The following is a 13,861-nucleotide window of genomic DNA, read 5'->3' on the forward strand; positions in this document are numbered from 1 at the left end:
ATTTGCTGAAACCTACACGTTACGCAGTGTTTGAAATGCCACAGCCACGTTCTCTCCATCTCACATTTTGACACAATAAACAACGGACTAGAGACTCCTATTCATTTTTTGAGGTTTTTGAACATTGGTCCTTGCAAAAGATTAAAATTTAAAAAAAAAAACTTGGTGCTAGACTACATGTTCAATTTATTCCCTTGAAGTGTACTTTTATCCAAATTTATATTCAATTTTTGTTATTTAATGTGTATTTTTATTTAATCTCTCCACATTAAATTTTAATTTTATTAATATGCACATATTTAGTTCTTTAATTATAAATGAACATAAATGAGAAAATATTAAAAGAAATTTGTGATACAAAAATATATAAATACATAAGTGTACAGAAATGACTATGCTGAAATATAGAAAATTGACTTTTTTGTACCGAAAATTTGTACTTACATGATTGTACCAAATATATTATAATGAACCTAAATGTATTATATTGAATTGATGTACCTAAATGTCGATACCGAAATGTATGTACCAAAATGTACGTATCGAAATGTTTGTACCGAAATATAGTATATTGAATTAATGTACCTAAAAGTCAATACAATGTGTCTACCAAAATGTATGTACCGAAATACGTTATATTGAATTAATGTACCTATATGTTTGTATCGATGGGTATTATTCAAATATATTAATGTACCTAAATGAAGAACAAACAAAATTGTTATCGGAATATATTGTAAAAAAATTGGTTGCCTAAATGTAGACATTAAAATATATTATGATGAATGAAATGAAAATTAAATTTAAATGTAATTAATACATTAAAATATGAATAAAAAGATAAATAAAACATGAAAATATAACTAATAAATGGGATGATTAAGTGTACTAGAGACTAAAATTGGATTTTAATCTTACTCAAGGTTATAGTCTAAAACTCATGTTTTTTAAATATTAAAATGAAGTTCTCTATTTAAGTGTGACTTATCTCATCCAGCCCACCAAACGGTCCAAATGACTTCCATAAGATTAGGATATGTTCTCCCGGTAGCACGAGCACGGCCACCAACTATTTCCAAAACCAAAGTTTTACATAAAGAATTCAGATTTGAGTTCTGCAGACAGGTTGTCAATTAGTTCCAACCCAAACATAAACAAGATTTCAAAACCTCCTCAATTTTACCACACTTTCTTGCCAACTGAAACAGAAACATGCAACTAGTCTTTCAAAAAGCATGCAGAATCTTACTCCCACCGTGTAGCGTTGTTGGCAAGTAATCTGCTGGTGCTAGGTCTGGACCTTCACCACTATTTGAACATGCTTGACGACGAACGAAAAAGAAGAGAAAATGGACCGTAAGATGCTGGATACGGGGCGGAAGCTAATAACTCAGAGACAACACCAGTCATTGAAAGGCAACACCAGTCCTAAATCCATGAGAATTTCGGAAGCTAGTAAGTCAGAGACAATCTTAAAACTTTGGAATTTTGAATGCACCAATTACTTCCACTTCACACCGCCAACCACATCGATCGCCGTCGATGAAAGCACCTCCAATTGACCACGGCTTCTCTGCTCAAATCGGCTCCTTCTCACGCCGAAGTACCTCTCTGAAGAAACTACATACTCATTGATGCGAAATCGGCTTCTCTGCTCAATTGACAGGTGCAAGGGTGCATATGCTAGTACCGAAATGTTGCTACCTTAGTATGTTTTTATCTAAGACGGTCAGGTAGCTACTGTCCCAAGAAGTGTGACTAGGCAAGCACTTATGCCAAGTTGGGGTGACAAGAGAGCTTAAGGAAGATACTTTGAAGACTACATATATGTTCTGTTGAAATATCCCACGTTGGGTAGAGACAGAAAAAAAGAAGAGTTTAAATATTATAATCTTATTCCTACTACCGTCGAGGTCTTTTGTGATAAAACTTCTTATTTTTCAAACTGTATAGGTGGGTAATTAACAAATTAGAGGATAATATCGATATTGTTAGAGGTGGACCTTTGGTCCATCTCTTTCAAGATTTAACATACTAGTGCTTCGAATGTGAATAATAACATTATTTGCTTCTTTCCGAAAACGATCGTTTCTGCACATCTTTAAGTAACGCCAGGTGAAACAAGTGGCGTCCATGCAAACAGAAATTGATCGTTTTTGCACATCTTTAAGCAACGCTAGGTGAAACAAGTGGCGTCCATGCATGCATCCGTTTCGGATTCAATTGTCATGACCTTCGGGACAGCAGATCCCTGGCCTCTACGGATTTACAGTATCGGTGTTGCCGAAAAATAGTGGAGCAGTGCCGATCTAGCTAGCTGCAAATCAAAGCAAAAAAAATGAAGGTAGAGATCATCTCAAGAAAAATGATCAAACCATCCTCCCCAACTCCTAACCACCACAAAAACTTGAAGCTCTCTCTTTTGGACCAAGCATTTCCTCCATCCTTCTATGCAAATACCATTTTCTTCTACTCTTCAGACAGCAACAGCAACCATGGCCATAACTACGGCGGCGACGTCACCTCCCAGCAGCTTGCATGGGAAAGGTCTGACCGATTACAGAAGTCGCTGTCCAAAACCTTGGTTGCTTTCTATCCATTCGCCGGGCAGCTCAAAGACCAAGTCTCCGTTGAGTGCAACGATGAAGGAGCTTATTTTGTAGAAGCCCGAAGTAACTGCAGCTTCTTGAAAATTCTCTTCAAACCTGAACACAAGTTACTTTCCCACTTGATTCCTGCGTTCAATGCTGATGAGCAATTGGGCAGTGCTGTTCTGCTTGTTCAATTCACGGTCTTTAACTGTGGAGGAATTACTCTTGGTGTCTCCCATTCACACAAGATCGCCGACGCATCATCTACATGCACCTTTTTTCAAAGATGGGCAGCCATCACCCTCGAGTTGGAGTCCGTTAACAACCATGATCGAATCTCTGCAGTGCTTCCGGAATTCATTGGATCATCATTGCTGCCACCTTCGGATATGCCCTTCTCATCCAGCTATGTCATGAACATGGCGCCGGAAAATTTGACCACAAGGAGGTTTGTGTTTAGTGCTCCAAAGATAGCCAGTCTCAGTGCCAAAATTAGTAGACTTCTTCAACAGCGTGGAATTAATATAACCCCCACAAAAGTGGAAGTTGTATCTGCAGTTTTGTTCAAATGTGCTAATGCTGCAAGGAGATCATCAAATCCTTCGGCAGCATTTAAGCAGGCAGTGGACTTACGTCGAAGAATGTCTCCTCCGCTGCCGGACAACGCTATAGGGAATCTGGTCTGGTCGTTTCAACTGTTGGTCGAAAATAAAGATATCGAGCTGCATGAACTGGTTGCCGAGATGAGGAGAGGCTTTGCAGAGTTTTGTAACGAAAAGGCAAATAGGTTGAAGGGTGAAGAGGGTGTGTCCTTGGTTTTTGAAGGCAACAGAGAGGAGTTTGAATTTGGTAAGATGGGAATCCCGATGTATTGTTTTGCAAGCATATGGAGACATCCGATGGATGAAGTGGATTTCGGGTGGGGGAAGCCCATTTGGTTCACTTTTCATATGTGCTACAAGAACACTATAATGTTGTTGGCCGGCACTCGAAATGATCAAGATATTGAAGCTTTGGTGACCTTGGAAGAACAAGAGATGACTAGATTTGAATGCGACGAGGTGCTTCTTGCAGTTGCTGCCGTGAATCCTAGTGTAGTTGTTAATCACTGCCGCATGTGACGGAGGCGCCTGGGTGGTGATGAACTTGTTCCACCAATGTGTGTCCTTCATGTGATGGTGCGCTATGAAATTAGTTTTTTTGGTTATCTATGAAGAAATAAAGTTACTTTGTAAAAGAACAAGTTTTTTCATGTTTTGTTTGTTTAATTACATGATTTTTTTCATGTATTGAATAGGATGAGACGGTTTGATTTGAATTTTAAGTTGTTTTCAATTTCAATATAATGTTTTCGTTCTTCTTCTTTGTTCTTCGTCTCCCTCAAACTACTTTTCTTCATCCCTTATTTTCGCGATATACATCAGCGATATACATCCCCGCATCTTAAACACAAAAATTTAAGAACCGTTTGTTAATTGTTTTGTTTTTAGTTTTTAATTTTTCGTTCATTTCTTTTGTAAATAGAAAACTGAAATCTTGTTTGGTAACTATTTTCAGTTTTTAGTTTTGAAAGACGGTGAAAATTCAAGGCTAAAACTGAAGAAGCTAGTTTTTAGTTTTCGGTTTTCAATTTTCATTTTTGTTAGCTAAAAACTGAAAATAGTTATCAAACAAGATTTTAGTTTCTAGTTTTGACAAAATGAAAAGTTAAAACTAAAAACGATATAATTATCAAAACGCCTCTAAATAATTATCCAAAGAACATTAATATTGGCAGTTCAGAAAAGTTTTCGTAAAATCCAAGCAACATGAAGCAACGACAGTGTAGTACAGTAGCATCGTCAAACCATTGCATTCACCTTTTTTCACACTTCTACCAATTTTTCTTACTCACTATAGTTTTAACGAAATATTCTAAATTACTCTAACCTACAAGATGGGAGGAGCGGGATTGAACTCAGGTGCAAGGGGAAACAATATCTTTGAATCGGAGCTTCGGAAATTTGTTTCCAACTTTACAATAATGTACTACTGCAGAATACGGCAAGTAAACGTTCCGATATCCACCAGAAAGTGTTCATACATAAAAGTGAACATCTAACAAGCTAAAACATTACACTCTGAATTAAAATATCAGAGAGATCAACTGGTAACAAGAATACACTTTAAGGGACAGTGACTACGTAACTTCCGACGGTAATATCGTTGATCGTTTTGTTACTTGATGACCAATTGATGAACAGAACAATGCCCCGAAAAAACAATTCCAGCATGTGTATTTGTTCCGAGCGTGCAACTGAAATCGCCTTTGTTCACGTTCACACACCCAACTAGCAAGTCAATGTTACATCCTCCTCCCCTGTACCTATCATCTTTTCTGCATGCCACTTTGAGAAGCCTTCCTCTAGGGCATCCCTCATCCATGCATGCCGGCAACTCACGATAGCCTCTGCTACAGTCAGCCATGTTCTGTCTCGGGTGCTTTGTTCGGGCCATGACTCCAGCTCCTCTTTCACAAACAAAGCAAACATAGAAGCTCTACATACACCTTCCGGACTGAACTCGTCCTGGTGTGTTTTGCTCTTAAAATAATAATACCCCAGGAAATCCTGCAAATCAAATGGATAAACAGTTGCTTTACTTTATACGTGTACTGTGAAGAGAAGGGCAACATACAAAAAACTTCGGCATAAGAATTCTCGAAAAACACCCAGCAGGCATACAGACACCCAATGCTAATATACAAAGCCAACCAAAAAATTTATACAGAGTTATTCTTCTCCATGACAGCACAATCATATAGATTAAATTGGTCATCGGCTCCTGATATTTAATAACCCCAGAGTTCCTTCGTTTATCAATAAGATAGGATAAAGAAAATAGCTACTCTGGACTTCAATTCCCTGAAAGGCCAGCTTAACCGATTTATGGTTTCTACAACTACTAAACCCCCTGGTGCACACAGAACTTACACACAGTTCTGTCAAGGTAAATCATAATGCCCGCAATGGAAGGTAACATGTCTAAAACTAAATACGTAAAATGGATCTAGTGACAACATTAGACCTACTGCTCAAGTCTTGTGAAAGTTGGGGCATCTTTAAAAAAATACACATGGAGAGCCATTACAAGGAAAACCAAGCCCACTGTAAAAAATCTAATGCTTTTGTGCACAACATTTGGAATGTGATTGTGTTATTAGGCAGATGGTCTCGCAACAAATTAAAAAAAGCAAAAAACTAATCCCCAACAACATTTCCAGGTTAATCACAAGAAATCCAAATCAAAACACAGTAACAATTTAAACAATTCAAGCCTTCAATAGATAAGGAGAAATTATTCAAACAAATTGAAGACCAAAATATGGCAAACCTCAAGGAAAAAAAAAAGATTAGAACAAAATAAAAGTTATGAAGAAGTATTTCACCATTAGCTCTCCCCGAACTCCAGCTTCTTCAACAGCTTCCCTTAGGGCAGCCTGCTCAACAGTTTCGTCATTCTCCCAGCCTCCCTGCATGTGTATAACATATTTGTAAATAAAAAAAAAAAAGAAACTTATATAAGTTCTCCACTTCCCACAAACCCAAAAAAGCACACAATCACTTTGAGGGGTATTTTAGCCTTATAAACCATAAAATTTCCACCTCCTACAAACAGGTCTAGAATCAGATGAGTGTAATATGTCATTTTCTAACCAGCAAGGGAAGTGCCAAAAACTTCAAACTCATTAGAAATTGATTTCTGAGGAAGCCAACATCCCAACTTAATGCAAAAGAAGTTCTTGCAAATTCTAGCAATGGGTACGTTAGATAGGTTGAAAATAACGGTGAGTGATATCACAAAACTATAGTACTAATTAAAAATAAATAAAACTCTCCTTGCAAAATTTGTCCCTCTACCAGTTTACTATATTTCTCAAGAAAATCATCTTGAGAAAAAGAAAGTCATGCTGAGAAAAAAAGTCTGAAAGTCTTAATATAGTTCCAATGCTAAGAAGGCACTATAACCATAACAAAAGCATCCATATCTGCATTTGCACATATTGGGCAAGTGAAAACAACAATTCTTTTCCCAGCCTTGCAGATGTCAAAACATAAGTGATACTATATGTCTATGCCTCTATGGTTACAGCCAATGGAAAATTTCTAATATTTTCTGCTCTAGATTTTCAAAGCTCAGGGTCATGAGATGGTACTTAAATGTATCTATAGGTATCAAAAGAAAAGAAGTTAGTTTTAACCACCTAAATGTTTTCCAGAAAAAGCTATCTTAACAACCTTACTTTGATCTCGACCCCTATCCCTCAAGCATAAGTTATTTTGAAACTAACAAATTTAACTCATTTTTACTGTTAAGCAGTTAGTGCGGCGACAGAACAAAAGTAAAATAGTAATTTATATAAAAAAGGGTATCCATAAAATAAGCTCAGGAAGAAAGACCACACAGTTCTTAAAATTTTAAACTCCAGCAGAAAATAACATACCTTTGGAAACAAAAGACCAGGTCCACTAGGTGAGTTAATCATAAGCACCTCAATGATCTTCTCAGAATTGGCATCATCAGTCTCATCAGAGCTTTTGTATCTAAATGGAATACACCTGTCAAGGTCACCTCAGTTAGCTTCTTCGTATCAGAGAAAAAAAATACTTGTTCAGATACATAAAAAGTAACAGCAAGTAATTTCAAATATAATTTAAAATTACTTATACAAAAACGAAAATCCTATGCAAATATGAATGTCTGCTCAGCCCTAGCAAATAATTTATTTTATAACTAATAACCACATTACCAAGGTCACCCCTTATGTGCATGATCGACAGAGAAATCTCAATATTGTACTCTACTGGCAACATTTTTTGTGATATATGGATAAATGAATTTATATAGTGATTCTTGTCAAGAAAAAAAAAAATTATACAGTAAAACTTCACTTCAGAATAAAAATAAAGCATCTTCCATCAATGTTTAGTAATGACTAGAAATCACAAGGTGTGGAGTCCATTGACAACCTGTTCGTACTAAATCAACTACTTAAGTAATTTATTACTCACAAAGAGCTTCTGTTAAAGGCTAAGAAATAGCATAATTATGGAAGCACCAGAAGACTTCTACAAAGAGAAAAGCCTAAAGAATCCAAATTGGATAGCTTCTCTGTATCCTCAGTGTCTTTTTTCTGCTTTTCCATCTTGACAAATTTCGAAAGAACTATGTGAACAATCACCAGCATGTCACATTGGCTTTTCCATAAACACAGGATAATACAGAGAACCACAGCCTTGACATCTATCCCAACCAAAATACAGCCATGAAACATATTGCTATCAAGGTTATCCAATTTTGTGCTACCACACAATGATGCATGACATGGGTCACACGACCATTGATTAAGCTCCTCATTTTCAACACAGAGAAAACCAAAATATCCCATTTCAACTAATTGCAGACACACCCAAAAATCAATCTAGAACGTAGTTAGCACCATATGACAAAAAATCCTGATCAAAATAGAATAACGTATTGAAAACAGTGCCCAAATAGTTGGCTAAAAGCTTTCACTTCCCCAGGACCTCCGCTTGAAATGTGGACACCTAAGCAATGGAACAACATATTTATCCTTCACATTTTTGTTCATCTCCTTGACTTATCAATGCCCACAATGATTGCATCAATGAACATTACCAAATCAAACAGAAGAAATAATCTTATTTATTGCATCACCATTTTACCCTATTTCCAGTTCTCCTAACCCTCAAACCTAATATGACATAGTTAACGAAGGCCCAAAAGCTTACAAAGTTGAAGAATCCTAACCACGCCATATCCGTCCCCTTCATATGTGAAAAATACATTTCACATCGAAAAATTACAAACGAAACTCAGATAAGTCAATACAAGGCCATTGTTTGTCCTAATAAACCCACATATCTACCTACTCTATATAATAAACATGTACAATCAATAAAACAAAAGAACCCCATTAATCCCCACTGCTTAAAAAATCCCAAATGGTTGCCATCAAAGAGTCAAAATACATAATACAAAAACAAAAAACCACATCACAAACAGAATCCTCCAACTTTGGAGACACATTGGTCCACCTCCACCACCAGAACACCACATAAACGAACAACATCAACATCAATCCAAATCAAACATATATAAACAAATATATAAACACACACATAAATATGTACATATATATATGTATTATATGGGAATATCTATATATGTGCAAAGAAGAAATGTAAGTACCCGGCAACAAGGCGACATCCGGCCTCGTAGCGTTGCTGATGCCGACCCGTACGGGCCACTATATCACACATACTAAGCGCCCAAGCCAACAATAATCAATCCTTTTTTTGCTTCTTTTTTGACAATCTTCAACAATTTCTCTCCTCCTCTTCCGCCATTGAAATCGTTCTGGTTCTTTGTTTTGGTTTTTTACGCGATTGTTACAATATCACGCCCGCACCGGATAACTCGCCAAGAACTGGTTCTCTGGGCTTCGACGGCGGCGACCGGCGCTCCCTCGCATCATCCAATGGCTGTGGATTTCAGATTTCGTTCTGGTTTTTTTTAGGGTTTGGTTGCAGAGGGCAAAGAAGGGTGGTTCACACAGAGCGACAGAACGAAAAAATAAAATTAAAAATTAAATAAATAAAAGCGCTTACAACGGATCTAATCGGACGGTGAGGTGTCAAAGTCCGGTGGTTGATAGGTCAAACGGGCCCCCACTTTTGGGAGAAAATACTTGTGTGTATAATTGTGTTCTAGATAGTATATATACACGCAGTTGGGATTTCACTGTCATCCGTACACGTGGCAAGATGTGGAGGATTAACTGACGTTTGGTTATGTTATTGGTTACAGGGGTTGTCAATTTGGCACAAAGTAGTTGTCCGTTGCAGCGGATTATTTAATCAGTGGAAGAAGTCAGCGGATTAGTGGTTCAAGACATGCTGACTAGATTTATATGAAACTTTAAATCATGCTCTAGTTTCACACCAACAAGATTATGTGCATTTGTTTTTCCAAGTCACGCTCAAAAAAAATATGGTTAAAATAAAGATAATGTAAAGGACTAGACTTAAATTTCTTGAAAGTTATGAGGAAATAAAAACCGAATATCATCATTGAATTGGAAAGTAACCAATAAAAACAAGGCTCAAAGAAAAATAAAATGTTTTTTTTTTTCAAAATTTTATATTTTTTATGTTTATTTATTTTATTTTTAGAAATAAAACAAAAAGATTGAAAAAACACATGAAGATAAGAATAACGGAAATAGACAACAAACGTATAGAAAAAGAAGAATAAATGCGTAAGCTCTTGGACAAAGAAACCTCCCGGGTTTAAAGGAGACATGCAAGTGAAGATGTACATGGAATACACCACCAAACTTGAATTTTGTAGTGGCATCAAAGCTGAGTGATTCCAATTTCTGCAAAAATACAAAATAATGGGTAAGCTAAACAAGAGACTGAGGAAAATAATTTATTATTAAAAAAAACTAAAAATAAACATTAAAGCTACACCAACTAAACAAATGTAACAATCCAATTAAGTAATAGAATCAAATTTGATCCTCAACAATGGCGCTAGAAACTTGTTGCGAAAATTAGATAACCAAAATTAAACTCATTAAGTCTCGAATTTTAGTGCTCGCAAGTATACGAATCAGATGATTGTATAGCATATAAGCATGGATATCGTCCCACAGATATCCAATTGATTCTAAAATTCTTACTAATTAAATTGAAACAAATCATAGTGGAGAAGCTTTAATGGAAAAGATATGAAACTTTGAAGTTAAACTAAAATAAAATAAAGCTTGAAAATAAAATGCATGTAAATTATAAATTGAAAAGATAAGAAAATAAGACCTAGGGCATCCGAATTCACCCTAACCAATTCTACTCAATTCCCTTAATATGTTATGCTCAAGTAGCTCCCCAATAATAACGATCGATTTTCCCTAAATTATTCAACGGCCATGGCATCTGGTTGCATCAAAAGTATCCTTACATGTTAACCCTCTATGGCATCTAGATCGATTTTCCCTAACTTAAACCTAGATGGTGATCAAGTATCTAAATAAAAATCATGCGCATTATGAATAACAAAAGATACTCAATAAAGATGAAAAACTTGATAATAACAATGCCACAAGGCAATTAAGTATTCATGATCAGGCTACATTGTAGCCCTAGAAAAGAAAAGAAACTAGAAAAGCTCTTCCCTCTTGTCCTTCTTGCCGCAGCCCCTATGTCTAATATGATAATGTTTTGTTTTGGTGACTGAATCCTTCCTTCACAATGGAGAATCAATCTCCACATATAAAACCTACGGCAAAAGTTACTAAAGGCCAATTAAAATGACCATTAATCCTACCTTAATGGACTTTCAAGTCCTTATTAAAGAAAAGAAAAATAAACGGAAATAATAAACTAATAATTAAGTTCTCTCCTAAAGTCCATTGAATAGCATTCCCATGTCCATTTGACCTCCAAAACTTATGCAGTTTCATGCATTTGTCTCGGTGCAGTTAATTAGCCTCTTGCTCCACTGAAATTACCCTAGACACCTGAAAAGCTTGTTTTTCACTCATTTTTTTGCATAACTCCAGTATTGAATGCCTATAAATTAAAACAATATAATTAGTGCATTTGACCCATTCATATATACAAAATCCAAAGGAAATATATGATAATAATATATGAAAATATGCACCCATGAGGAAGCTTTGAGGTTAGTGAGAGAAGGCAGACGAATTAGCTGAACAAACTGAATTCTCATTACAAAGAGTGGATTAATTCCACCAGTATATATAATCAGCTAAGCTTAGTTTAAGAGCTAATCATATTAATTAAATACAACCAGAAACATCCTAACTTAATGAATTGGCATTTAGGATGCGGGAGAGTGTATATTATCATCCCCTCAACCCAATAATTGGACGAGAGGTATGCAAACCCTTGGTGAATATGTCTGCAATTTGGTTGCAACTGGGAGTATGTTGAACATGAATGTCTCCTCGAATAAATTGTTCCCTAATGAAATGAAAATCGATTTCTGTATGCTTAAAGCAGGATTACTTGCAAGAGCGACTGCAGAAATGTTATCACACCACCATATAATGGAGGAGGATCATGATACACATGTAGATCCCACAAAAGTTGACACAACCATGAACTCGTTTGACAGCAGCTTAGTGAGCTTCAGTTGGTGTATGCATGAATTGACATAAAAGAGTTCACAGCGGAGGCAGCGGCTGGCCTACTAAAGGTGAGATATTGTAATATTCCTCCTACTATACTTCGATAGAGGGTTGGATCTTGTAGAGGAACTCCATATTTCAGCAGCTTGGTAGTTGGCAAGCAAGGAGTTGGACAAGCTTTACATTGTAGCATGCTAGCTTTGGTCAACAAGTCAGTGGTATATTTGGTCTGGTCAACAAAAATTCCTAAATTTGTATAAGAAACTTGTAGCCCAAGAAAGTAACTGAGTGTGCCTAGATCCTTAATATCAAACTCCTTCCTCAAATCCTTGATCAAAGAATCCACCAAACTTGGATTGATCCCCGTAAGAATAATATCATCAGCATATAATAGGAGAATAGGTAAATCATTCTCCAGCTTCTTACAAAAAGAGAGGAATCAACAAAAGATTATATAAATCCTAAAATGAGTAGATGAATCTTGGTGGTTGACTCATATAAACTTCCTTATGAAGGCATTTTCACATCTAGTTGTTGAGAGTCCAACGAAATTGAGTTGCTAGAGACAATACTAATCTCACTGTAAGATGCTTGACTACTAGACTAAATGTTTCTTCATAGTCCAATCCAGCCTTTTGATGAAATCCCTTGGCAACAAGTCTAGCTTTGTGTCTTGCTATTGTACCATCAGCATTCTCGAATCTCCTTGGATCTTCCTTGTTCGCTGTCTCCTTGAATCTCCCTCCCTAGCTTATTCATAAAGCCACCAAAGAGATGGCATCTAACGTTTCCACACCTCAATCTCCTCTAGGTAGCTGGCTCTTGGTGTTTAGAGAGGGAGATTGATGCTCTCCTTATCAAACTCTTCTTAGAACCACCAAAATGCCTTAATTCCAAATGGGTAAGTCTTTACTCATATAATGAGGTGGGATGAGTCACTTAAGTGACTCTCTCTCTCTCTCCCTCTCTCTCTCTCTCTCTCTCTCTCTCTCTCTCTCTCTCTCTCTACACTCTAGAATCGGCCTTACTATAGATGGTGGGCATTTTGGGCCTCATGTCACTTATGTCATCTTATTTCATAAGTTGGGTTCAATGGGTTTGAGCTTAATGGTCCCAAAGTCTGAAATTTAAGGCCCATTACTGACTATTTATCATTAGTTTGATTAATTAAGACTTTCTAATTAATCTTCCCTCTAATTAATTTTTCCCATTATTCCTTTATCTAATATCTCCATGGCCTAGCGTATTGGTAAATGATCCGTTAGGTTTCAATTTGCAAGATAGTGAGGTGATTAGTACTACAACAATCACTTAGCGAATTAAAACATTATTTTAATTCTTCCAATAATCGACGACTATGTGTTTAGTCATCGAGAGGTCATATAGTTCATAAGTGACATCTAGCCACGTGTCATGACTACCCAAGATAATAGATAATAATTTGGAGATGATTCAACAATTGGATCATTGGAGTTATCATATTATTAATCTAGGGTTTATCCTTTTAACCATAACCTATTCGGGTGCAATTGCAATGCAATTTGATCTTTCTTTAACTTAATACTCTTAATCACAATATTAAGGTATGGATGGTTTATGTCAAACCTAATGTGATTTCCATTTATGTATATGATTCAACTGAGATGTATAAGAAATGTCTTTCTTAATCATGCTCGACACTTTCGCCAAAGATTTCCGAATCATGTCGTAGGAGTATTCTCCTTGTCTTACTGACGGTTAAAGGTCCCTTGTTGTACATTTTCGAAGCATTGGATTCTCACCAATGTTTGCGTTACTCAAGCTGACATTCTCACTTCTGCTTTGTCTACCGCTGCTGACGCAGGTGCTTCCCTCTAGGTGGAACGCTCCCCTACCGATGCATTTTTACATCCCACAGCTTCGGCAGCTCGCTTAGCCCCGTTCATCTTCAGCGCAAAAGTGCTCGATCAGTGAGCTATTACGCACTCTTTGACGAATGGCTACTTCTAGGCAAACCTCTTGGCTGTCTTTGCACCATATACCTTTATGAATAAGTCAAGGACTTCAACGATAC

General features: G+C 36.5%; 1 protein-coding gene and 1 pseudogene across 2 annotated transcripts; one reads left to right on the top strand and one right to left on the bottom strand.

The window, feature by feature from the left end:
- Window positions 1-2,268: 2,268 nt before the first annotated feature.
- On the top strand, window positions 2,269-3,828 carry LOC137733552 (cocaine synthase pseudogene; annotated as a pseudogene). The gene has a single exon (XR_015964330.1). The product of XR_015964330.1 is annotated as a cocaine synthase pseudogene (transcript).
- Window positions 3,829-4,542: 714 nt separating this feature from the next.
- Window positions 4,543-9,265, bottom strand: LOC137735597 (nudix hydrolase 16, mitochondrial-like). The gene is made up of 4 exons (XM_068475027.2): window positions 8,844-9,265; window positions 7,075-7,189; window positions 6,019-6,102; window positions 4,543-5,200 (listed from the first exon to the last, which is right to left on the bottom strand). The coding sequence occupies exons 1-4, from the start codon at window positions 8,912-8,914 to the stop codon at window positions 4,922-4,924; spliced, it is 549 nt and encodes a 182-aa protein (XP_068331128.2). The 5' UTR covers window positions 8,915-9,265; the 3' UTR covers window positions 4,543-4,921.
- Window positions 9,266-13,861: the final 4,596 nt, after the last annotated feature.

This window comes from Pyrus communis, chromosome 7, assembly GCF_041283825.1.
Source record: "Pyrus communis isolate YQ-2024b chromosome 7, ASM4128382v1, whole genome shotgun sequence".
Lineage (NCBI taxonomy): Eukaryota > Viridiplantae > Streptophyta > Magnoliopsida > Rosales > Rosaceae > Pyrus > Pyrus communis.